Genomic DNA, 25,467 nt, shown 5'->3' with positions numbered 1-25,467 from the left:
AACCTTTCCTTTACTTTCAAAATCAACATTTTCTATGGAGCACTATACTACAAAATTCTCCCACAAATTGATTGCAAACAAGATTTGTTAATTTGCACACACAAAAAAGTATTTTTCCTAACAAATTCATTCAAGACCATGTTGCAAAAATAAATACACCCCAATGAAAGTCTTAGGAGCAAAGCAAAATTTTAGACAAAAAATCCTAATTAACAAGAATTCAACTACAGGTGAGTCTAATTATTCATTGAACAGATGTCCAGCAGACAGCTGATTATAAATGGGCGTTACTTAACAAAGAAGACCCCTCCCATTTCATGCTGTCAGCAATGGCACCACATGAAAGAGAAATGTCACAAGGCCTGAGAAAGAAAATAATTTCCTTCCACAAGAAAGGTAAAAGCTACAAGAACATCAGCAAAGCTTTACTTATCAGGCAGAAAACTGTAGCAAAAGTGACACAGAAATTTAACAAAGATGGAACTGTAACCATCACTGAGATGTCCAGGACATGACATCCATGACAGGATCTCCATGACAGGAGCATCTTCTGATGAGAAGGGTTGAAGAAAATCACCATGCAAGTTCACTGCAGTTAGCTAAAGTAGAAAGCCAAACTGAGGTGATTGTTTCCTGTGACACAATACGGCATACACTGCAGAGGAATGGAATGCATGGGTGTCGTGAGGGAAGCCTCTCCTAAAGCCCATGCACAAAAAAGCCCACCTAGAATTTGCCAGGGCCCATGCTGAAAAAGAAGACGACTACTGAGACTCTGTACTGATGAGACCAAGATAAAATGTTTTTGGAACTGATGGCTTAAAAATTGTATAGTGTCACAAAGGTGAGGAGTACAGAGAAAAATGCATGTTGTGAACCGTGGTGGCAGTGTCCTTCTGTGGCATTGCATGAGTGCAGCTGGTGTCGGGGAGCTGCATTTCATTGATGGTATCATGAATTCACAGATGTACTGCTCTAAATTGAAAGAAAAAATGCTACCATCACTCCGTACCCTTAGTCGTTGTACACTTTTCCACCATGACAATGATCCAAAACACACATCTAAGGCCACTGTTGCATTTCAGAAGAAGAACAAGGTGAAAGTGATTCAGTGGCCAAGTATGTCTCCTGATCTGAACCCAATCGAACACCTAATGGAATTCTGAAGAGACAAGTTGAGCATCACTCTTCATCCAGCATCCAGGCTCTAAAAGAGTTGATTCTTAAAGAATGGAAAAAGATAGATGTTGCAATATGTCACCAACTTGTGCATTCCATGCCTAGAAAACTTGGTGCTGTCTATACAAATCATGGCGGTCATACAAAATACTAGATGGAGTAGTTTTTGTTGTGGGGTGTATTCATTTTTGCATCAACTAATTTGAGTAAAACTGAAGATTTTGTAATCTAAGTCATATTATTAACCCTACTTTCATGTAGTGAGCTAAACAAATGTTCTATAAAACTCAGTTTTGTCAATTGCTTTTGTGCTCATTGAGATATTGATTAAAATCTTACTTTTCAAAAGGGGTGTACTCATTTATGCTAAGCACTATATATATATATATATATATATATATATACATACATACATATACAAATATACACACACACACAGGCAGTACTGGCAGTATTAGGCGGGTGTGAAGAAATGATGTAAAGTAACAATGCTTTAAAAAGAATATATTTTTTTAGCAATTTACAAAAATGCAAAGTGAAAAATAGAAAGGAAATCTAAATCAAATCAATATTTTGGTGTGATTATTCTTCAGCTTCAAACTGGGATCAATTCTTACACTTGCACACAGTCAGGGATTTTATAGGATTAGAATCAGGTGTATGATTAATCAGTTATACCAGGCAGGTGTTAATGATCATCAATTTCATATATAGATTGAAGTACAGTCATTAACAAACAGTTGTGTAGGAGGTTTAAAACTGAGTGAGGAACAGCAGAACTCTGCTACTAAGGTGAGCTTGTAGAAGATCGTTTCAAATCACAAGTCATACAACATGGCAACACAAGGCACAGCAACAGGAAACAAGGTATATACTGCATCAGCAAGGTCTCTCCCAGGCAAAGATTTCAAAGCAGACTGGGGTTTCAAGATGTGCTGTTCAAGCTCTTTTGAAGAACCACAAATAAATGGGTAATGTTGAAGACCGTAGACACAGTGGTCAGCCAAGGAAACTTAATGCAACAGATGAAAGACACATCATACTTACTTCCATTTGACATCAGAAAGATGTGTAAAATGGGTTACCATTTCTGTGTCCACCACTAAGCACCTTGCTGAATCATGTTATAATAAAGATGTGTGTTGTGACTTTTGTAAAGCGGGTCAAACTTTAGGCTGAGTTCTTTCCCTTGAGAGGATGTGTCGTGGGGCTACGGCCGGCTTCGTTCGTGGCCGGTCGGTGCATGCTTATGCGCTGTCGCGTGTGTGGCGGCACTTTGGGCTATTTAAACTTGAATGAGCCACAGTGCCATTTGGTCTTTATCCTGTGTTCCTGTGTACCCTGCTATCTGTTTTACCTTGCTGATCCAACCTGTCAATTGACCTTGCTAGAACGCCGACTGCATCAACCTCTGTCTGCACACCGACTATTCTTCTACCTGCCGATTCTGTCTGACCTTGCCCACTTGTTGCTGTACTGGACCGCCTGACCTTCCCTACTTTGATCCTGTTTACTACCGGCCACCCTGCAAGTATCCTGCACATCTGCCTGAGCACCGGCTGCCTGACTACCCTGCACCTCTGCCAGTGTGCCTTCCTCCAGCTACTCCTGCGTTTCCTGAAGCACATCCGTCCATGGACTCCTATCTGGCACTTGTGCCCCCCTGTGATCCGATGCTCCCTGTCACCTTACCAGGGCCCCTGAGCCAGAGCCACAAGTGAGGCCCTCCTCTACACCTCAAGTTCTACCATCAGGTATTTGACAGGATGGTGTGGGTCATTCACCTGGAAATGCACTGTTACACAGAGTTATGGATACCTTAGACTTTTTTTTGCACAAGATTGTTTTGATTTTACACCATTTAGACATTACAGTGCACCATTTATTTCATGTTTTGTTCATGGAACTAGTATATTTTGTTTTGTTCTGAAATAATCACACATCTATTGTGCAAATGTATATGTTTTGATATTTTTGTATACATTTTGTGTTTATTATAGTGTTTTAAGAGTTCATTAGGTGTCGTGAGCACAGCACGGATTCATACACAACAGTGAATTTGCCATATCGTGCTTGCAGCCTATCATCATTTTGGGCCATTGGGCAAAGTTATTTATACGCAATATATATATAGGGGGTTATTTACTATAACTGGAGAGTGCAGAATCAAGCGCAACTCTAATTGAACAAGCAGAAAATAGAAGATGATTGGCTACCATGCACAGCTGCACCAGATTTTGAGTCCAGTAGTTTTAGTAAATTTTCCGCATAGCCTTTATACAATTACAGCATACTTCCAAAGTTCCCCCTTGTTCTTTTGGTAAATTAGATGTAGTTGCTTCAGCAGGGATGTTGGTTGGTTTGGTATGTTTGTTCAAACACAGTATATAATCTAAGCTTCACCTTATGTGCTAATGTTATTAGCAGCCCAAACAGATCTGGCATTGTACATCACTATTTGGTATATTTACAACATGGATAAAAGTCTACTGGCTAAAATATTTTATAAGGGTACATGGCACATTCATGACATCTGAGGGGAAGTCATAAATGTTTGCTTTAATGCTTAGAAGTCTAAACCTACTTTGAGCCCAATAACATATTTTTTTCTAATGAGATCAGTAAAGGGGTTCAATGTAATATTATAATTTCCTATACCTTAGATGGAATGTGAAATACAGTTGACTTGTGTTCCAGTCCCCAGAGAAGTTCTGCAGGGAAGTCAATCACACAGCAGGTGGAGTAAGAATAAAGATACTTCTTGAGGAATAAGTGCATCTCTGCATATCGTGCTGTAATCCCAATACCAAAAACAGACGTGTACATTGTGTCACGAGCAAACACTTTCCCATCATTTTTCTCTGTAAAACCTGCAAAAAAAAAGTTTATCCTTACTTTGTAATTTCATAGAGTATGAATGCAGGGAAAGTACAATAAAAATGTTAGTTGGTTAGGAAACAATTAGAAGTTCAGAAATTTCACATTTTTTAGAAATCAGTGTGCTTGGTTATACCCAACACTAATCATCATGTGTACTGTCATGCCCACAGTCCATTATCTCCATATGTCTGACTTGTAAGAACATGATTCATTATTTTTAAAGCTTTGGTTAAAAATGTTGAAGAGTTCAGAAAAAAAAGTACGGTAACTAATATTTTTGTAGCAAAAGTGGTTCTTTGTACCCATATGTTTAATTGCCAGGTTCCTCCCTAGCATATCATGTATAATCCCAGCATACAAAACTCTGCTGTAAATCAGAATGGTGCAATGGAGGTGTGAGCAGAAAGTATGAATGATTAGTAGGTGTTGCAATGTATATTAGCTGTGCAATGGCTACTCGGTTGTATTTAGTGATTTTAATAGCTTAGTTTAGAATAATACTAATGTTTAATAAGATGGAGGATCTTTTTAAGTGTGTGGTTTTTTTTTTTTTTTATTTCAAGCCTTTCGTGGTAGCACTACTTGTATGACTGACTCAGTTCTGTTTTCATGAGTATGAATAGCGCTCAAGGAAAGATTTCAGGCATTCTCGGCAATATACAGTCATGGCCGAAATTGTTGGCACCCTTGATATTTCTCCAGGAAATCATGTATTTCTCACGAAACGTATTGCATTAACACATGTTTTGCTATACACATGTTTATTCCCTTTGTGTGTATTGGGACAAAACAAAAAAAGGGAGGAAAGAAAGCAAATTCGACATAATGTCACACAAACCTCCAAAAATGGGCTGGACAAAAGTATTGGCACCCTTTCACAACTGCGGATAAATAAGAATGTTACAAGCATGTGATGCTCCTGTAAACTCACCTGGGGCAAGTAACAGGTGTGGGCAATATAGAAATCACACCTGAAAGCAGATAAAAAGGAGAGACGTTCACTTAACCTTTGCATTGTGTGTCTGTCTGTGCCACACTAAGCATGGACAACAGAAAGAGGAGACGAGAACTGTCTGAGGACCTGAGAACCAAAATTGTGGCAAAATATCAACAATCTCAAGGTTACAAGTCCATCTCCAGAGAACTAGATTTGCCTTTGTCCACAGTGCGCAACATTATCAAGAAGTTTGCAACCCATGGCACTGTAGCTAATCTCCCTGGTCGTGGACGGATGAGGAAAATTGATGAAAGATTGCAACGCAGAATAGTCCGGATGGTGGATAAGCAGCCCCAAACATGTTCCAAAGACATTCAAGCTGTCCTGCAGGCTCAGGGAGCATCAGTGTCAGCGCGAACTATCCGTCGACATTTAAATGAAATGAAACGCTATGGCAGGAGACCCAGGAGGACCCCACTGCTGACACAGAGACATAAAAAAGCAAGACTACAGTTTGCCAAAATGTACTTGAGTAAGCCAAAAGCCTTCTGGGAAAACGTCTTGTGGACAGATGAGACCAAGATAGAGCTTTTCGGTAAAGCACATCATTCTACTGTTTACCGAAAACGGAATGAGGCCTACAAAGAACAAAACACAGTACCTACGGTAAAATATGGTGGAGGTTGTTTTGCTGCCTCTGGCACTGGGTGCCTTGACTGTGTGCAAGGCATCATGAAATCTGAGGATTACCAAAGGATTTTGGGTCGCACTGTAGGGCCCAGTGTCAGAAAGCTGGGTTTGCGTCCAAGATCCTGGGTCTTCCAGCAGGACAATGACCCCAAACATACGTCAAAAAGCACTCAGAAATGGATGGCAAAGAAGCGCTGGAGAGTTCTGAAGTAGCCAGCAATGAGCCCAGATCTAAATCCCATTGAACACCTGTGGAGAGATCTTAAAATTGCTGTTGGGAAAAGGTGTCCTTCCAATAAGAGAGACCTGGAGCTGTTTGCAAAGGAAGAGTGGTCCAAAATTCCGGGTGAGAGGTGTCAGAAGCTTATTGATGGTTATAGGAAGCGACTGATTTCAGTTATGTTTTCCAAAGGGTGTGCAACCAAATATTAAGTTAAGGGTGCCAATACTTTTGTCCAGCCCATTTTTGGGGTTTTGTGTGACATTATGTCATATTTGCTTTTCTGCCTCTGTTTTATATTTGTTCCAATACATACAAAGGGAATAAACATGTGTATAGCAAAACATGTGTTAATGCAATACCTTTTTTGTGTGAAATACTTGATTTTCAGGAAAAATATCAAGGGTGCCAACAATTTCGGCCATGACTGTATATATTACACACAATATACACACACATTATTTTTTTTTTGCAGGGGTGGGGGAGAGTAGAAGTATAATTTCAAAAAGCCCTAAGTCTAAAAGGGATGCTGGGGCTCATTCTTTTCTTAGTACAACACTGACATCATACATAGGGTTATAGCACCTATAGCACGCTTTGCAGTCAGCTTTAGAACTGAAAAAGTACAAATCTGCAATACAATGTGCTAAACTCTTTGCATTGTGTGTAGTTCAGCTAGGGGTGATGGGCTTGTTCTTTTTCACATTAAGCTTTTTATACAGTGATCCAAAATGCCAAGAGTGTTTGAAATTGTAGGAAAGGAAACACATAGGAGTTTTTAACACACTATCTCTGCCATGTTTTGAACTGCAAGGCACTTGGCAGCTGAAAGTGGCCAAACATAAATGAAAGGTTGTTTTATTTTAGCATATATTCCTTTTTTAGATGATTGCTGCTGCAACTCTGCCTTCCTTGCAAGTGAAAGTTCCCCCTCCAAAAAAGAGAAAAAAAGTTTGGGTAAGTGCAATTTTTGCATCAATGGTCTTTAAGTGAATTTCACCCTGATCATTGCGAAATACCACAAGTGATTTGCTGACCCAGTACAAGGACCAATTAATACTGTTGCAGTGTCTGGGCCTCATCTGCAAAGAGTTTGTGGTTCTACAAAGGCCTGATGTTTTATTAACTATAAAAACATAGATTGTGTTAAACGGTAGGTACTTGTTTATGCATTATTGTTCTCATTTGCCTATTTTAAGGTGAATAAATGTTAACATACAGTTTACTTTTTTTTATTCCATTATATCACCATGAAAGCAGTAATAACAAGAAAAAAAACAATTTACCTGTCAGGCTGAGAATATTCTTCAGCCTCATTAGGTGATTCTGATAGCGGACGATATGTACCCAGGACAGCTCTCCTATGGAAAGATTACGCTTTCCTGTTGCACAGTATCCTGCATTTTCTTCCTGTTTTTCGATGTAGTTTTGACAACCTATGAATTGACAACATGTGATTTACTGCAATAAATAGCATTAAAATAAGCCATCATTAGTATGCACTAAATTACAAACAAATGCCCATGCCTCTCTTTTCAACTACAGGAGTAAATAAAGAAGCCTTTGTAAGGTCAAGGTAGCTGTACCACAGCAAAGTTGTGAACTTTTGAGGACAAAGTGGCCAGGGCTGGCAAACTTGCTTTTAAAGGTGAAGACACTGGGGTTGTCATTCTGATTTTGACCTCATTATGTAGCAACACAGCCTGAATACGTGACATCTGACACACTCACGCAGACCGGAAGTGCGATCGCGGCCATTTTGAAAGTGGGAACATGCTGGTTTTCCATACCAGGGACTACATCTGCACTGCTCTGAGGATTGGAAGCTGAATATCTTCTATTTTAACCAATTCAATACCGGGCAATTTTATACCTTCCTGCCCAGGCCAGTTTTCAGGTTTCAGCGCTCTCACACTTTGAATGACAATTGCGCGGTCATACAACATTGTACCCAAACTAAAATTTTATAATTTTCTTCGTACAACTAGAGCTTTCTTTTGGTGGTATTTAATCACCGCTGGGGTTTTTATTTTTTGCTAAATTAACAAAAAAAGGCTGAAAATTTTGAAAAAAAACACATTTTTCTTTGTTTCTGTTATAAACGTTTGCAAATAAATAATTGTTCTTCATAAATTTAGGCCGAGATGTATTCTGCTACATGTCTTTGGTGAAAATAACCCAAATTAGGATGTATTTTTTAGTTTGTAGGAAAGTTATAGAGTTCACAAACTATGGTATAGATCTGAATATTGATCAATCCTGAAGTACTGACAGCCAATCTAATTTCTTGAGGTCCAAGAATGTCAGAACAGTACAGATATCCCCAAATGACCCCTTTTTGCAAAGTAGACAGTCCGACGTACTTCATAAGAGGCATGGCGAGTTTTTTGAAGTTGTATTTTTTTTGTCATAATTTTTTGGAAAATTAAAAAATTAAAAAAAATTAGTTTTACTATTTTTTTTTACATATTGTCACCAATGCAGTACAGCGTCATCATATAACTAACATGGTGGTGATCAGGGACACTGGTGACAGCATGAAAAAAAAAAATTTTTTTTTTTTTTACTTTTTTTTTTATTAAATTTTTTTTCTTTTTTTTTCATATTACACTATGACCAAAGTAGTACAATGCTACCATAGTAACATTGTACTACTTTGGGGAAGTGATCAGTATTTTTTTTTTTTTTACACAATTTGCTTATAGCAAAAAATTACTTTGCTATAAGCAAGCATTTACCTGAATGACATCGATTCATTCAGGGTTTCTTTTTTTTTTTGTGCTTAGCTGTAATTTGGCCACAGCTAATCACATGACATGTGCATGTGATTAGCTGTGACCATTCACAGCTAGACATTAGTATACAATGGATGGCATGAATGAAGCCATCCACTGTATACAACTGTCATGTGACCTGCTGTGATTGGTCACAGCAGGTAACATGGTACCGGCAACGGGGTCCGATACTCAAATCTGTCATCGGCCGTGTCCGAGGTACACGTCCAGTGACAGATCGCGCCGCTGCGCAGCTCTGCAGGAGCGCAATCTGCGCATGTGCGGGAGGATGCCATATGGCATCCACCCGGAACGCTGATGACATTTGCCGGACGCCATTCGGCCATAGAGCGGGAGGCAAATGGTTAATGTAAGAAATCTTATTAAAAGTTTATATGTTTACTACATACCGCTGAATATCTCCCCTTTACTCTAAGAGGATATGGAAGAGTGGAAACAAGAGGAGTAGAAAGTTTGGGGAGTGCCACTATCTATTTGTATACAGCCTGTCATTTTTGCATAAGGGTAATTATCCATTTTTCACTAGTTGGAGGAGATCATTTGATATTTCACTGTGATATGTTTGAAGTGTTCACTATCAGCCTTCAGTACGTGGAGGTGATCACATATTGCTTATCGGTTTTTTTGGGTATTGCTATGTTCACTATATTAATAATTTCATCATATTAGAATATTGTTTTTCTTCTCTATATTTTCACGTGTGAAGTGTGCACGTTATGGAGTTCGCATGATACACCTGTTGTCACGGTTTTATTTTGTATGAAGTTAAAGGGTAATACACAATCTTAAGTTTTTGTTTTTGAGGTCCACGAGGATTTTGAAAAGTCTACACTGGTTTATCTACAAGTCAATTTGGAAATATTTACACAGAGATATATGGAATATAATTTTTTTTGGACAGATATAAGTTTTGGGACTTTTATTTTTACTTTTATTTAATTGATAATTTAGAAAAGTTGATATATAATTTACAGCCTGAACCCCTGTCCTGCATGCCTGTGTAGTTAAGACAGTACAAGGTTGACAGCCAGAGCCTGCATCTTAAAAGGTGAACTCTGGGCAAACAGCTATACACTGTACATATAGGAAATACATATATAAGCTGTTTTACCTGCCAAAAGATTTGTATTTCTGTCTGCCTAGTCCTGAAATGTAGATGACTCTTCTGCACAGGGCAGGAGACCTGATTTTCTCTGTTGCAGTTAAACCCAGGACCCTGCATTCACTATATCTGGTCTCCCACAGTACACAGAACATAGAAATGCAATTATTTTAGTAAATATAAACTGCTAAATACCTTTTCTCATCAGCAGTACATAGCAGGCTTGTGACTTCTATCAGTGTCCAGCCTAGCACTGGTTAAAGCTTGTAGGAGTTTTCATTCTCCTCCATCTGTCCTATGAAGCTACATGATCCCTGACACTCTGTCTGGACAGTACTGATTGGCCCTGTGTCGATCATATGCACCCTCCCAAACAAAAATAACTCTCTAGCAATGCACACCAAACTGAGCATGTGCAGAGTGCCTCCTAGGGCTCTGTACTATCAGCAGATGGATTGGGGGCTGTGGAAGAAGGGAAGCAGCAGAGAAGAGACGATCAAACATCCTTTTTACACAATGTGGAGGATTAACCCCTTAGGTTCTGCAGTGAGTATAAGAAGCATGGAAACCCCTGGTCTAGAGTTAAGCTTTAAATACACATTAGCATTGGCAGCTCCCATATTTCTATTATCTCAGGTTTCCTTTAGACATTTTTTCTATTGTGTTTATAGGTAATGTAAATGAATCTTTACAGTTTTTATTTATCGTACAGAACTGAACAGAAAATATCTTTTCACATCTGGCAACAGCAGAAAGAGAAATACAGCAGGGTGAGTGTGGCTCTAGGTCTGTAAAATGGCCATTTTATGAAGCAAAACCAATAATTGCATGAGGAGTTATTTATGAAACTCCCACAGCGCAACTGGTCTTTCAGGCTATGTGCACGAGAGGTTTTTCAGCTGTGTGCCACATACCTGTGTTTTTCTTGTTAAACGAAAGAACGTTGATGATATACGTGTGTGAAGAAGGTTCTGATTTTTTTCTGTTCACTGTTTTCAGGTGTGTTTTCAAGGGGTTAATTTGGACAGCGATGGTGCTTTCATTCACTCAGCCACTAAATATTTCAATAATATCTTTCTATTATTCAGCAAGCAATCAGTGTGGCACTGAAAGTGGTTTGTGAATGGAACTTTAATGTATTTCGTGCAAGCAATCATAGATTTACATGATACCTTTGGCTGAGTATATCACAATTGCCAGGTTTTTCAGACAGCTCATTGTTCATCTCACAACGCTCTATAATACAATAGTATACTGGAATTTCAGAGAGCCTTTTTTTTTTCAGCCAATTTTTATTGGAGCCCATCACCAGCACAATTGAGTGTGTGCACTCTAGAATTTTTCATCTGACTTTTTATCTTTTTTTTTTTTTTCTTTTACAAAACAAAAACACAAGAAGAATTTAAAGTACCTATAGTAAGGCAGAGTAGCTATAAGATGCTTAAAGTTGTTCTAAAAGCTGAAAGTGGTTATAAAGGCAGAAGGTTTTTTAAGTTCATGCATTCTATGCATGAAGGTAAAAAAAAACCTTCTGTGTGCAGCAGCCCCCCTTATATTCACCTGAGCCCCATCATGATCCAGCGATGTGCACAAGAGCCTTGGCTCTCTGGAAACTCTGACTCCTCTCTGGCTGAGACAGCTGCTGTCAATCACAACCAGTGAGCCAATGAAGAGAGAAAGGGGGCGGGGCCAGGCTGTAGCTCTGTGTGAATGGACATGCAGCGAAGCGGCTCAGGAGCATGCCTGCTCAGGTGCCCCCATATCAAGCTGCTTGCTGTGGGGGCACCTGGCAGGAGGGAGAGGCCATGAGCGCTGGCAGGGGACTAGAAAATAGGATGATCCGGGCTGCTCTGTGCAAAACCACTACACAGAGCAGGTATGTATACCATGTTTGTTATTTTTTTGTTTACAAAAAAGACAAGCCTTTAATTTCACTTGAAGGGGTTTTATCTTCAGTGTGCAGCTTCCCCCACCAGCCCCCCACCCCCAATACTCACCGGGGCCTCTCCCGATCCAGTGACATGCACAAGAGCAGAAGCTCTACTGGGTCTTTGTCTCATCAATGGCTGAGACACAGCAGTGGGAGCAAATGGCACTCACAGCCAGTGAGGAAAGAGTGGAGAGAAAGATCGAGCTGCACTCTGTGTGTCTCCCAGACACACAGATGTGGCTCAGGAGCGAGCATGCATGAGTGAAACTTGTTCTAGGGGCACTCAGCAGGCGGCTGGACCTGGAGCACTGGAGGGGGACCTGAGCAGAGAAGGATCGGGCCTGCTCTGTGGAAAACCATTGCACAAAGCAGGTAAGTATGACATATCAGTTATTTAAAAAAAAAAAAACAAATCTTAACCTTTACAACCACTCTAAAGTGTATGCTTGGCCAAAAAATATTCAGTATCTAAGTCTAAGTATCTAAGTAATGCAGTATGCGATATATAGACATTTCCCCCATGTTCTATTCTAATCCCTTTAACCACTTGCCCTCCGGAAGATTTACCCCCCTTCATGACCAGGCGCTATGCTACTTTAGCTGACAATTGCACAGTCATGCAACACTGTACACAATTGAAATACCAGTTGATCTGCCAAGAATCCTGTGAGCTTCTAACATCGTATTTGAGGTGACAGTGCCTCCGCTGCACTGAAAACTCAAAAAGTGTTCCCAGCCCTGCCAATTCTTTGTACTACAGAACAACTCCTCCGTTACACATCAACATAACATAAATTACTGATCAGTCTAACAAGAGCAGTCACCACAGGCCATCATTGTTCTGAATGTGTTAGGAAAAAATTCCACATATGTGATCTTTTTCAGTAAGGCACATTGAGGTCGATTTACTAAAACTAGAGAGTGCAATAGCTGATAGAGCTGTGCATAGAAACCAATCAGCTTCCAGGTTTTATTGTCAAAGCTTCATTGGAGATGTTGAAGTTAGATGCTACTTGACTACCATGAACAGCACCACCAGATTTTGCACTCTCCAGTTTTAGTAAATCAACCCCATTGCGTAAAGCCCAAAAAAAGCAATTAGAATTCTGAAGTGAATGCTGCACAGTGAAAATGGATTGGTTTCTAACTGTGCACTGCCTTATTACATAAACTTGATTTTAAAAGAAATCGCCATTATCTGTACATACCTGGCAAGTACTCCTTGTAATCTGCTAGTAGATCTATACAAGCAAATGATGGTATGTCCTGATGTAATTGGGAATCAATAGTCTGCACAGTAACATTGCTTTCTCCAATCAGCTGCTTATATGCTAACGCGGCTTCACCCACCTTTGAAAAGATTCAAGACATTGTATCAAATTAAGTACAGTAACTGTTGCTAAAACTAAACTAAGTTTGCTATAAAAATGTAAAAAGGTAATGACTTTAAAGAAGAGGTTCACAGCAAGACATTCAGATAGGCAGGTAATTTTCTGTTTGTTAATGTTTTTTCTGGGGAGGCAAAGAATTCCCTGTGCTTCCGAAGTTTCCTGTCTAGAGCAATTTACTAGCAGTTTATAAGAAAGGTAATATCTTTTTTCTGACAGAGACTGTAACTCCAGTCTCTAGTTAGCCATAGTTGTTTATAATTTGAACTTATTCCTCACTGTAGTCATTTTAAGTGAAGACACTTCTGCTGTCTTTTCATAGATCACAAGCTGTGTACAATCTCATCATGTTTCCTTTTCCTAATTGCTAAGTTCAATATAACCGTAAAAGTTGCAGATACTTTTAAAATACACAAAGCTATATGAGTAAAATCTAAAAAAGGTTTGTTGCACATGTAGCATTTGATAGGGAAAATCTCAAATTAATTATCTCAGTACTAGTAATAATAATTTTTATGTTGTGGCTAAAGTCTAGATATGATCTTTATTACATTGGCCCAGCTTAGACCAATGTAACTATGTATTTCTCATACCTGATGGATCGCTGTGGAAGGTGATGACCATTATATAAATCAGCACTACTACAGTGATAGCTGCAATCTTTTGGGTCCTTGCTGAGCATCTTCTATTCTGCATAGTGTCTACAAGGGGTCACTTGCTCAGCAATGCTGCCATTCTCAAAACACCTTGTATTTTTTTATTGAATACAAGGCAATGTCATAATCTCCAACATGTCCAATCAGAGAACACCTTGTATTCACTGAAAACAAGGCAATCTACGAATGGCGGGAGTGCAGATCGAGCATCCTTCTGTGGTCACCAAGCAAAAACAAAGCTATTCAGCACAGGACCCAGAATATTGTTGATTATTGTAGTTGCATCAACTATTACAGCAACTGTCACCCTTGGATCGTGGTCCCTAAGGTATGAGGTATTCATACTTACATTGGTCCAAGATGAATCGAAGTAACTCTACAACAAAGTTCATACATAGACTTCAGCTTTAAGGAATGGACCGACTTCTTGATGTTGTGCAATAACAACCAGGTGGCTAGGATTTATCAATGACAATGTCTTGTCAACCCTCACTAACAGCTAGCTTGCAGCTTTGTAGCAGCCATAATGAAGTATTAGACACTTCAGTGCATGATTTATTGTATGTACACCACTAAATGTACACCAGTATGTCTTAATATATTGTGATGTATGAAAATGATTACCAAATAAAGAAACTGGCAATGCAGCCATATTGTACGCACAGTACAAAAAACGGCAGCTTCCCCAGTCTATAACTGGCCTTCACAGCAAGGAGCACATGGAAGGGCGACGCATGTCAAACAACAAAAGAGACAGCTCAGCTTTCCAACCAGCCTACAAACAAACTGAATTTACCTGTCTAACAGTATGTGTTAAAACAGGGGTTTAGTTAGCACACATTTGCAAATACATTCATAAGCTATAGAGCCTCGTCACGGCACCCCGATATTTTGTAGTTCCTAACTCTACAAATTTTGAGAGCCCTCATAGTAGAGGAAAATGTATTTAATGGATAGACCAAGGGCAGGTGGACCTGAAGGAGCCCACCCCTCCTTAAAAGTACAGGAGCGCACTGGACACCCAGCATGTAGCACAATGGCAGCCAAGGTGTTCAGTGCGCCCCCTCACCAACAAGTCAACAGTACAAGAAATGACCACTGCCCCAGTCTATAACTGGCCTTCACAGCAAGGAGCACATGGAAGGGCGACACATGTCAAAAAACAAGAGAGAAAAATTCCCAGCTCAGCTTGCCAACCAGCCTGCAAACAAAAAAAATTAACCTGTCTAACAGTATGCATTAAAAACAAGGGTTTAGTTAGCACACATTTGCAAATACATGCGTAAGCAACAGAGCCTCGTCACGGCACCCCGATATTCTGTAATTCCTAACTCTACAAATTTTGAGAGACCTCATAGTAGAGGCACATGTATTTAATGGATAGACCAAGGGCAGGTGGACCTGAGGGAGCCCACCCCTCCTTAAAAATGCAGGAGCGCACTGAACACCCAGCATGTATTGTACGCACAATTTGAATAACACATGCATATTCTCTGTGTCTTGCCATATTAATTTATTTTACACCTAGGGGCACTATAAAAATAAATATGCCTGTCTTGGTTTGCCCCTGTATGCCAAGCAATTGCTGAATTTCCTTTGAATTTCCTTTGCACTTCTGGGTTAGTTATAAACTTCCCCAAAGGCGGGTGGATAATCCCAATACAAATAATGATTTTAAGGCCAACATCCTGTGCAGCTAATATACAGTATGTCATGGTGAATACACTGCAATGGATAAATAAAAGCAAGTGGAAATGGTGCTCTATAGGAATCAATAGGTGAATTATGATTATTGTCAATGATTTGCCCTATCTAAAAACTGGATATCAAAATCAGATTGGGACTGGTGGCTGTCATATTTTCCATTTTATACCAAGATCCGGATTTCTTATTGTGATTGGTACTACAGCTTGCAAATGTATAGCTAGTAGTAGTTAGTCACATTTAACTGGACTTATTCTGTAAGGGTCCTTACACACTGGCTTAAAAAAAACGCCAGTGCCCTTGGCAGAAAAAAATGCTTGTTTTGAGTGGTTTTTGTACTGGCGCTTAGGCGTTTTTAGGCACGTTTAGCATTTTTTCTGCCAGAAAACTGCTCCCAAAAACACAAACATAAGAGTTTTTTTCTGCCTCTAAATACTGAGCTTAAATATTCCTCTAAACATCCTAATGTGCATGGACGCATAAGATAACATTGAGTTAATTCTACAGGCAAAACACAAAATGTTTTCAAGCCCAGTGTGTATGGACTCTGCTGAAGATGTTCTATAGCTTACCAAACCATTTCAGTGCTGGATTGGAATTGGGGAAGTGGCTTGGTAAACTGTGAAACATATTCAACATTACAGATCAAGTATAGTTAAATGTGACAAAATACTACAAGCTATGGCATGTCCTGGATAAATGAGAACCTTCACAGACCCAAGCCTAGTGCTCCCCACTGACACCACAAGAGCTATGATGTATGTTGACATTTGAGGCCTTTGGTTCCATCTTTTTACAGTATTCTCCAGTGATATACTGTACTGTATGTGAGTGTCAACCTCTCCCCACATGCATGTACGCTTTGTTTGGTTGACCACATACCTTATTTCTCTTCTATATTTATAGCACACAACTCCTGAGGAGGCAAAAGTGCAAAAACATGTCAAATTAATAAGGCTATATTCTTCGGGCAGCCAGTAACAAGATATTGTGTACTCGATTTGTATTGGTATCTATGCACCACCATATTGTATTCTTCTGGCTCAGCATTTAGCCTCTTTATGGGTGTTATTTATATTGCTACTTTGATGTGATATATGGTGCTATATTTTTACTATATTTTATTATGTGTGTTTTTATGTGTCTACAAGAAAAAAGCTGTTTTTAACTATAATTTGTTTATAGTTAATTAATTGAGGGGCCACAGTATTAAAGTTCCAGTATCCATTGTTTCTTATTAACATGGTCATTATTTTGGGATGTGGTGTGATTATTGAGTTTCAGTAGAACCCTCAGTTTTGTATGCAATGAATGAATAAAAGCAAGTGAGATTGGTGCTCCATAGGAATCAATAGATGAATTATTAATAAAGTCAATGAATTGCCCTATCTAGAAACTGGATATCAAAATCAGATTGGGACTGGTGGCTGTCATGTTCTCCAAACTATACAGGAATCTGGACTTCTTATGCTGAATGGTACTAAATCTTGCAAAGATATAGCTAGTAGTAGTTAGTCACATTCAACTGGACGTATTCTGTAAAGCTAAAGATGTTCCCAAGCTAACCAAACCATTTCTTCAGTTCCGGAGCTGGACTGGAATTGAAGGAGTGGCTTGGTAAACTGTGAAACATCATTAGACACACACAGACATCCTTAAATTGTCTGCTGGAATTGGAATAACTGGTTAATTCAGATATCCCTTCATATAGGATGACATATGAGACTAGAGGTCCCCAAATATATCAACAAAATTATGGTCCAGATGGGTTTATTTGGATGCAATGGTGGCTGAGAACCCCTAAAGAAATACGCTGATGATATTTGTGTATCAGAGCAGTGGTGATGTGAATGGTTTGAGGACTGAGATTGGCAATAATTCACTTTGGTTTGTTTCTCTTTTTACTTTGTTTTAATTGATAGAACTGTTTTGTCCAGTTTTTGCATTGTTGCAACAAAATAAATACTGTATTAAAAAAAAGGCAACTAGTGCTATATGTAATGGAGACAGCTTCGGTGTCTGGTACCCAAATTAGACATATGTTATTTTCCTTTACTTGTGTATTTTTTAAAAAAATTTTTCTACTAGGAGTATCTTCTCCAGCTGCGTTTTACACTACAGGTTGTGTGACGTTATCAAATGTGTATGGCTCTTGATATGTAATATGTTTTGCATGTATCCGGTTTTGTGATATGCATATTGTTCAATGTACCTTGCTTACGTATGGCAAAAAACAAACAAACTGTGAAACATCTCAACGTTACAAAACAAGTACAGTTTAATGTGAGTAACTACTACAAGCTTTACAGTGACCTCGATAAATGAGAACCTCCAACAGACCCTAATCTAGCAAACATTCAGCAAAAAAGCCAAGTTTGCTTAATAAATCTGTTCACTAATCAGTAGATGGTTATTCTAGGTATGGATCACAAATGTCCTCTTTTGCCAAGTGATATTTGATCAACAACTGGAATTCAAACAACTAGTTGGTAAATGTGGTCATACCTCCAGGAATCCATTTATTAATGGACTAGAGAACTGTGAAAAAGACACTGGTAAACATGCATATTAGTGTAAATATTTCATGTACATTGTATAAAATAGTGATTAGGACTACACTTGTTTCACTACAATAAGTTAAGACAAATCTAACTTAAGTAAACATGTGGTTGCTAAAAAAATCCAGTCGTATATTCCTTGTGACAACATATGATGCCATTGTGTTTCTCATGACAGCCAGTGGTTCTGTGCGGAGAATCACATTCTTTGACTGAAGGCACGAAAAGCAAGAGGCTGTTTTTTTTTTCAGCCAGACTAACTATGTAACTATATGTAACTATGCTGTCAGGGTGCTCATCATTTCCCCTGTGTTTTTCCATCAGTCAGACCTTGGCTAGCTGGGAAAGGCAAGCCAAAGAAATCTAACAAGTCCTTCAAGAGTAAACCATTTTTCTTTTTCTTTTTTTTTTCTTTACCTGATTGTGCAATAATTTATTTTCTGACATTTTACTGAAAGGTCGGTTTAAATAAGCTCTAAGTTTAATAAGCATCCTTATTAGGCGTTATTTTTGCTCTAAACTGAAGGTGAGGCAAGGACAGCATTAGAGTCCATGCAGTGCTTCAGAAGAGAAGAAATGGCTATTTTCTTCAGCTATCTATCAGAACGGACAGAATACATTGCAGAAGAAAATCTTTCTGGTGACAAATGCTCCCTTTCCTAGCATACTACTGCACTAAATAACTTCTAGACACAGTGAAAAGCAAAACAGATTTCACCCTGTAATGTTCACAAATCTGATTATAGGATATTATGCCAGCCCATAAAATCTGTTCTGATCATAAAATTTCCAGGAGACCCTGCACAGAAACAGATGCTACTTATACAGCCAGAAGAGTAATACCTCAAAGATGTGTCTCTCTAATAAAAAATAAATAAATAAATAACGAAACCTGCAAAAATCATTTACAAGCTGCACATCAGTACTTAAATGGTTTTGAGGATTTGGGGAATTAAAAAATGTATTACACTGGATGTATGCATAAGAACAGAACCTGTATCACAACTTACGGGAGTATTTTCATAGCATAGAGGTATATAAAATAGTATGGAACAATGGCTAAAAACTGAGCAGATGTCTTCACATCAGACAGTCTTCCTTGCCAGCTCCCGGGAGAATGTCCTGTCTGGCTCGGTTCTTCTGTGTTTTGAGACCTGACTGTCTTTTCACAAGTATTTAACTGACCATTTGTATAATAAACATTTTACTGAGAAAGCATAGAGAACCAAGGTATACAGTAAATAATGAGAAGGGTTTTGTATTATTAGTAAAATGTTAGCCTTTGCAGGCAAGCTGGAAGGATGAAACGTGAGAAATTGCTTCAGGGGAGCGAAATTGATCACAACATAAAAATTATTTTATCACGCAAAACAACCTAATATTAACTAAACAAGTTAACCTTGACCTTTACTTAGCTTCTAACTCTGAATCCTAAATTAACCCTCAAACGTAGCTCTTAACCTCAACTCTAAAACGAATCCGTAGGCTAAGATCACACTTGTTGATTCTTTGAATAGCGATCCTCAGTTTTCAGAGTGTGGCTAAGCAGCCACTATCGAGTGTCCAGGAGGCTATCCTGCTGCCTCCTGAACAGGGGCGGACTGACCATTTGGAAACTTAGGCACTGCCCGAGGGCCCGGGGTCAGTAGGGGGCCCCATGAGATGCCCCTGGTACCTTTTTCATAGGCTTTTTTGAGTTTGGGCAAGGACACAGGGGCTCCATGATCCCTTATTGCCCGGGGGCCCCATGAGTTGTCAGTCCGCCCCTGCTCCTGAATCACTCTTTTTCCACCTAATGACAATTTTCAATTGAATTAGGGTGCCAAAGCTATGAGCCAAGCATTTGGCTTGCATTTGTGCAGCAGCTCTATTGACTTGAATGGGCATGTTTGACAGGTGCTGCCACCAGTCAAAGCAACATGCCATGTTAAATTTGCCACGATAAAAGGCATGTGAAAAGCCTTCTCCCCTTGTATGGCAGGCTTTAGGTGCACAGTCAGGGAGCAGTAAAACCATGGTCGAAGTGCCTGTTTTTACTGCTTCTGGACTCCCGTGTAAAGAGGCCTTAATCTGAACTCCACTCTTATGCTTAACCACATATTTTAAATGAATCTCTAAATATAACCCTTAATTAACACTACCTTTAAACCTAACATTTCACCTGAAACAACCACTTAAACCTTAAAGTGATATTAAATCCAAAACCAAAAATATCATATATTACAGCTTACCAATCACCAAGTGTGGTGGCTGCATTAGTTTTCTTTTTTAGGCTTTCCCCCCTTTTGTTTTCACCTGGTTATCTGGCCAGTAACACACCTCATGTATTTGAGTGTTTCCATTCTGGATGAGTGTCCCCATTCAGTCTGGAGGGGGGGGTAGTGTTAAGTGCACTAGCAGATTTAAATACACTAACAAATTGAAGCCAAACTCCAGCTCACACTTTGTAATCAGTTACAGAAAACCCTTTTTTTCCTTTTAGGATAAAGGTTTTACATGAATAAAAGCAGATTATTGTAAGCATCCCTGCCATTGTTAAATGGTTTGTCTCATCCTTGTAAACTGATACTTCCGGGAGCTTGTTCTTTTGAAAAACAACAGACTTACTTGCCAGATCATTGGGTGAAAATGGAATTAAAAACACTATAAAAATAAACACCTAAAAAAAAAAAACTAATGCAGCTGTCACATCTAGGTGTAGCACCCTCATAGTTAGGCTGTTAGATAAATTTTGTTTTTGGCTTGCTCTGTAAGCAGAGGAGTGGTGGTTGTTTGATCTAGTTTGTTCAAGTCTGCACAGGCTGGAAGTTTGATTGCGTCCCCCATGTCTCTAGAAGGAAAGGAGGATTAAAATGCTTGGCCTGAGTATTGAGCAGGGTCTAGCCAATCCATGGGTGGCTGGGCTTCTGTTAAATAGCCTGAAGCCTTGCGAAGACTGTCTTTTTCCCCTCTGAGGGAATGGATAGATGATATGGAAGGAGGGGGCTGCTTGCCCCCCTGAGGCCTTTGTACTGAATGCTGGACTACTTTACAAGAGGCTCCACTTATGGACTGACTGTATGCCAGGACTCTGTTATCAAAGCTACTTCATAGTCTTGAGCCATGAACCTGTAGACCAGGGGCATTGAAATAAAATTCACAGACGTCCCGTCAGCAAAATTATCTTCCAGCAGAGGCCAGAATCGCATGTTTGTGCAATGACTGAGATCCTTTACAACACAGCCCCCTACATTTATATCACAGTCCCCACTTTACATTAGTGTCCCCAGTCCCTTCTTCACATCAAAGTCTTCCTTAACTCACAGTCCCCCTCTTTAGGTCACAATTTTCTCCACTTTATAGTAGAGTCCCCCCTTTTACATAACAGTTCCCTCTTTAGGTCACAGTCCCTCCCCCACATCACAGCCCCCCCTTTATGGCATAGTCATCCCCCTTTACGTCACAGTTTTTCCCCCCTTTCCTAGCAACTAATCACCTGCTTGCAGGTCCTGGCCTTTGTACAGACTTGCCGCCTCTCTGCCATCTTGAAAGGATAATAACACAGCGGCTGTGGTAAAAGAAGAAGAAGCAGGACCTACAGGGCAGCCAGGAAAGAAAGGAGAAACCAGACCCGCTAGTGGCACAACCGTGGCGGTCTGGGTGAGACTGTCACTTGGTTTGGATCCGGACCGCAGTCCACCATTTAGTGATGCCTGATGTAGACTGTTCCAGTCTGCTTTTACCTGTGCCCAAGATACTTCATGGTCCACAGCCATGAACCAGTAAACTGTTCCAATCTACCTGTACTTGTGCTATTGTAACTAAGAAAGAAGTGTCCTCTGCCAACAATACCTAACATTTAGGAGTATCCCACATCACCCCAAATTCCCTCCTGTTAAAAGTTTCTACAAGCAAATAAACCTTTAAAGACAACCCCTAGAGACTGTTCATTGGCCAGGAGTGAGTGAACTGTTGCTATGTGCCTGACTGTCTCTGCGTTATTTTGGGAAAGAACCTATAAATTCACAGTCCTTTTTGGGAGTGGCGCTACATAAGAATTGGTAAGCAGCAATATATTATGTTTTTAAATTACATTTAATGTAAACCAAACACTAAGCTTGAATGTTATATTTATAAATTGCAAACAAGTGAGAGGGGGACTCAAGGAGAGAAAAACTGGAGCTTCCCAATAGCTATGCCTTTTAATACAAACAAAGATGGAGACCTAAATAAAGGTAACAAAATATATTTGGGATATTTTGCCTTTTTTATTATTATATAAAAGTTAAAGGGAGAGTAGAATGCTTGTGAGACAAGTGTATCTTAGTTTTTAGCATTCGTTTGTTTAAACCGTTGTATAATATTTTTTTTCTTCTACCCTAAAAAAAAAATGTGTATTATACATTATAGACATTTAATGCAGGGTGCACTCATGACACTAGGCATTCATTTATTTTTTTTTTTTAAATAGAGAGCAAAGCTGTCTCCTTTTAGACTCTCTTTCTGAGAGAAAGGCGGAGGAGGTGGGATGGGGGTGGGTTGTGGTAAGCTCATCTTTATGCATTCATTCAAGCACCAGTAATGAACGTTTGCAGAAGAAGGAATATTTGAGTATATATTTGAAGGGACCCAAATGAATGTACAAGAGCAACATTACTTTTGACATAGTGTTTGGTTTTCAATACAATGAAGCCGAGATATAATTTTTGTTGTTGTTGTGATCTCTGTGTAGAGATCAGGTTTTTTTTTGTACTGTTTCATGAATATTAATGTTGAAACTATTAATTATGACTTGTTTGTGCTAAAACACAGCATGCCAAAACATATCAGCCAGCAGATTGGTGGCCAAAAAAATCCTTTCTGATATATATATATATATATATATATATATATATATATATACACAGTTGTGTTCAAAATAATAGCAGTCAGACATCACTAACCTGTTCAATCACTGTTTTTGGTAGAAATAATATTTCTACATGGCAAATAATTTACTAGCAGGTGTAGTAGAGTAATAGAAATCCAACAGACCCAACAGTAATGACATGCATGCTGCTGATTCTGTGTAATTGAATCACTAATTGAAAGGGGCATGTTCAAAATAATAGCAGTGTGGAGTTCTATTAGTGAGGTCATTCATTCTTTGAAAAACAGGTGGAAATTATTGCCCTTATTTAAGGAAGGAAGGCAGGCAGCAAATGTTGAACATGCTCGTTACAGTGCATTTCTCTCTGAAATTCTGAGGAAAATGGGTCGTTCCAGACATTGTTCAGAAGAACAGCGTGCCTTGATTAAAAAGTTGATTGGAGAGGGGAAAACATATAAAGAAGTGCAGAAAATGATAGGCTGCTCAGCTAAAATGATTGTAAATGCTTTAAAATGGTAACCAAAACCTGAAAGACGCGGAAGAAAGCGAAAAACTACCATTCGAATGGATAGAAGAATAGCCAAAATGGCAAGGACTCAGCCAACAATCAGCTCCAGGAAGATCAAAGAAGGTCTAAAGTTACCTGTGAGTACTGTTACAATTAGAAGACGCCTATGTGAAGCCAAGTGTCAGGAATGGACTTACCAGTAATGGTGGGACTCACCTGCCTTGTGGGCTGCAGTACCAGGGCTGGCCAGCGGGTGCTCCCAGCAATCAGAGACTCAACCCTGCAGCCAGCCAAACACCTGAAGCTGATTATGCAGGTGTATTTAAGGGATGGCCAGACCTGCAGTCTGCGCCTTGGTGCGTGTTTTTCCTGGCCCCTGTATCTTGTTACCTGCATCCCTGTTCCTGTCCCTGTCCCTGTCTGACTGATTCGTTGCTGACCCTGCCTGATCCGGACCTCTGCTGACTTCTCCTGTTTGATCCCTGGCTTGTGACCCCGACCATTCTCTGCCTGACCCCCTGTACTTACCTGCCCGTTAGTTGCTGTACCCGGCTCGTGACCTGACTACTCTCTGCCTGCTCCTCCTGTTCCTACCTGCCCGATTGTTATTGACCCGGCCTGCCTGACAACGCTTGCATTGTATGTATTGTTATCTGTGGGTGGTTTGGTTCGTTTGCACTGTGTTATGTTTTAGTATTGCACTGCGTTTATGTATTGTTAGTGTTAATAAATTATATTGTTTATAACATATCTGAAGCCTGCGTTTCCCTGCGTCAGTTCACATACCTCTGGTCATACCCTGGAGCCCTGACACAAGCTATCTGCAAGAAGCCCCCGCAAAGTTCCACTGTTGAAAAAAAGATGTGCTGAAGAGGTTACAATTTGCCAAAGAGCACATTGACTGGCCTAAAGAGAAATGGCGTAACATTTTGTGGACTGATGAAAGTAAGATTGTTCTTTTTGGGTCTAGTGGCCATGGACAGTTTGCCAGATGACCCCCAAACACTGAATTCAAGCCACAGTACACTGTGAAGACAGTGAAGCATGGTTGCGCAAGCATCATGATATGGGGATGTTTCTCATACTACGGTGTTGGGCCTATTTATCGCATACCAGGGATCATGGATCAGTTTGAATACATCAGAATACTTGAAGAGGTCATGCTGCCTTATGCTGAAGAGGAAATGCCCTTGAAATGGGTGTTCCAACAAGACAACAACCCCAAACACACCAGTAAACGTGCAACATCTTGGTTCCAGACCAACAAGATTGACGTTATGGAGTGTCCAGCCCAATCCCCGGATCTTAATCCAATAGAAAACTTGTGGGGTGACATCAAAAATGCAGTTTCTGAGGCAAAACCAAGAAATAGAGAAGAACTGTGGAATGTAGTCCAATCATCCTGGGCTGGAATACCTGTTCACAGGTGTCAGAAGTTGGTTGACTCCATGCAACACAGATGTACAGCAGTTCTCAGAAAGAGTGCTTATACAACTAAATATTAATTAAGTGATTCAAAGGAAAGCAAAATCTTCAAACATTTTTCAGTTTATTTAGTGAATGTTTGAGATTGTAAAGAAGAATACAAACAATGTTTTTTTTGAACAGCCTAATATTCACTTTTCTTCATTTTTTTAGAGGAACAACACAAATTTGATATATTTTTCTTCATGTTTTGATTTGGAATAGAATGTGTAGTGTTCCCAATGCATTTGTGTGTATGGAAATAAAAGCTATTAGAAGGATTTTGAGCTTTATTCACTTTTTTCAACACACTGCTATTATTTTGAACACAACTGTATATGTGTGTGTGTGTATGTTACCTATTAACCCCTTTATACAGTAAAAATTGTGAGCTCATATTATAAATACTCAGAATTTGAGTTTTGAAATGCTTTCAAAATATCGTCTATTCACAATCTTTATGAACTTAAATCAGTGATATTTTTAAACTAAAATTTAAAAAAAGAGCTCTAATACTTCTGATAAACAACTATATAAATTAACATGTTAGACACCCTTTTTGAAAAGTATGCATACAATCTTTTACAGGGGTGGCAGGGGTTCATTT

General features: G+C 39.4%; 1 protein-coding gene across 1 annotated transcript in view; it reads right to left on the bottom strand.

Annotated features, from left to right (window-relative positions):
• Window positions 1–25,467, bottom strand: part of CFAP54 (cilia and flagella associated protein 54) — a 527,562-nt gene that overhangs the window by 57,685 nt on the left and 444,410 nt on the right. The window contains exons 62-64 of the mRNA XM_089651915.1: window positions 12,942–13,083; window positions 7,193–7,342; window positions 3,838–4,049 (exon numbers count right to left, since the gene is read on the bottom strand). Of these exons, the coding sequence (XP_089508041.1) occupies window positions 3,838–4,049; window positions 7,193–7,342; window positions 12,942–13,083 (504 nt within the window). The remainder of the gene's footprint in view (window positions 1–3,837; window positions 4,050–7,192; window positions 7,343–12,941; window positions 13,084–25,467) is intronic.

This window comes from Staurois parvus, unplaced genomic scaffold (assembly GCF_062004578.1).
Source record: "Staurois parvus isolate SC_StPar_1 unplaced genomic scaffold, SC_StPar_1.0 ptg000025l, whole genome shotgun sequence".
NCBI classification, from domain to species: Eukaryota; Metazoa; Chordata; class Amphibia; order Anura; family Ranidae; genus Staurois; species Staurois parvus.
This window is presented reverse-complemented; position numbering and strand designations above follow the sequence as displayed.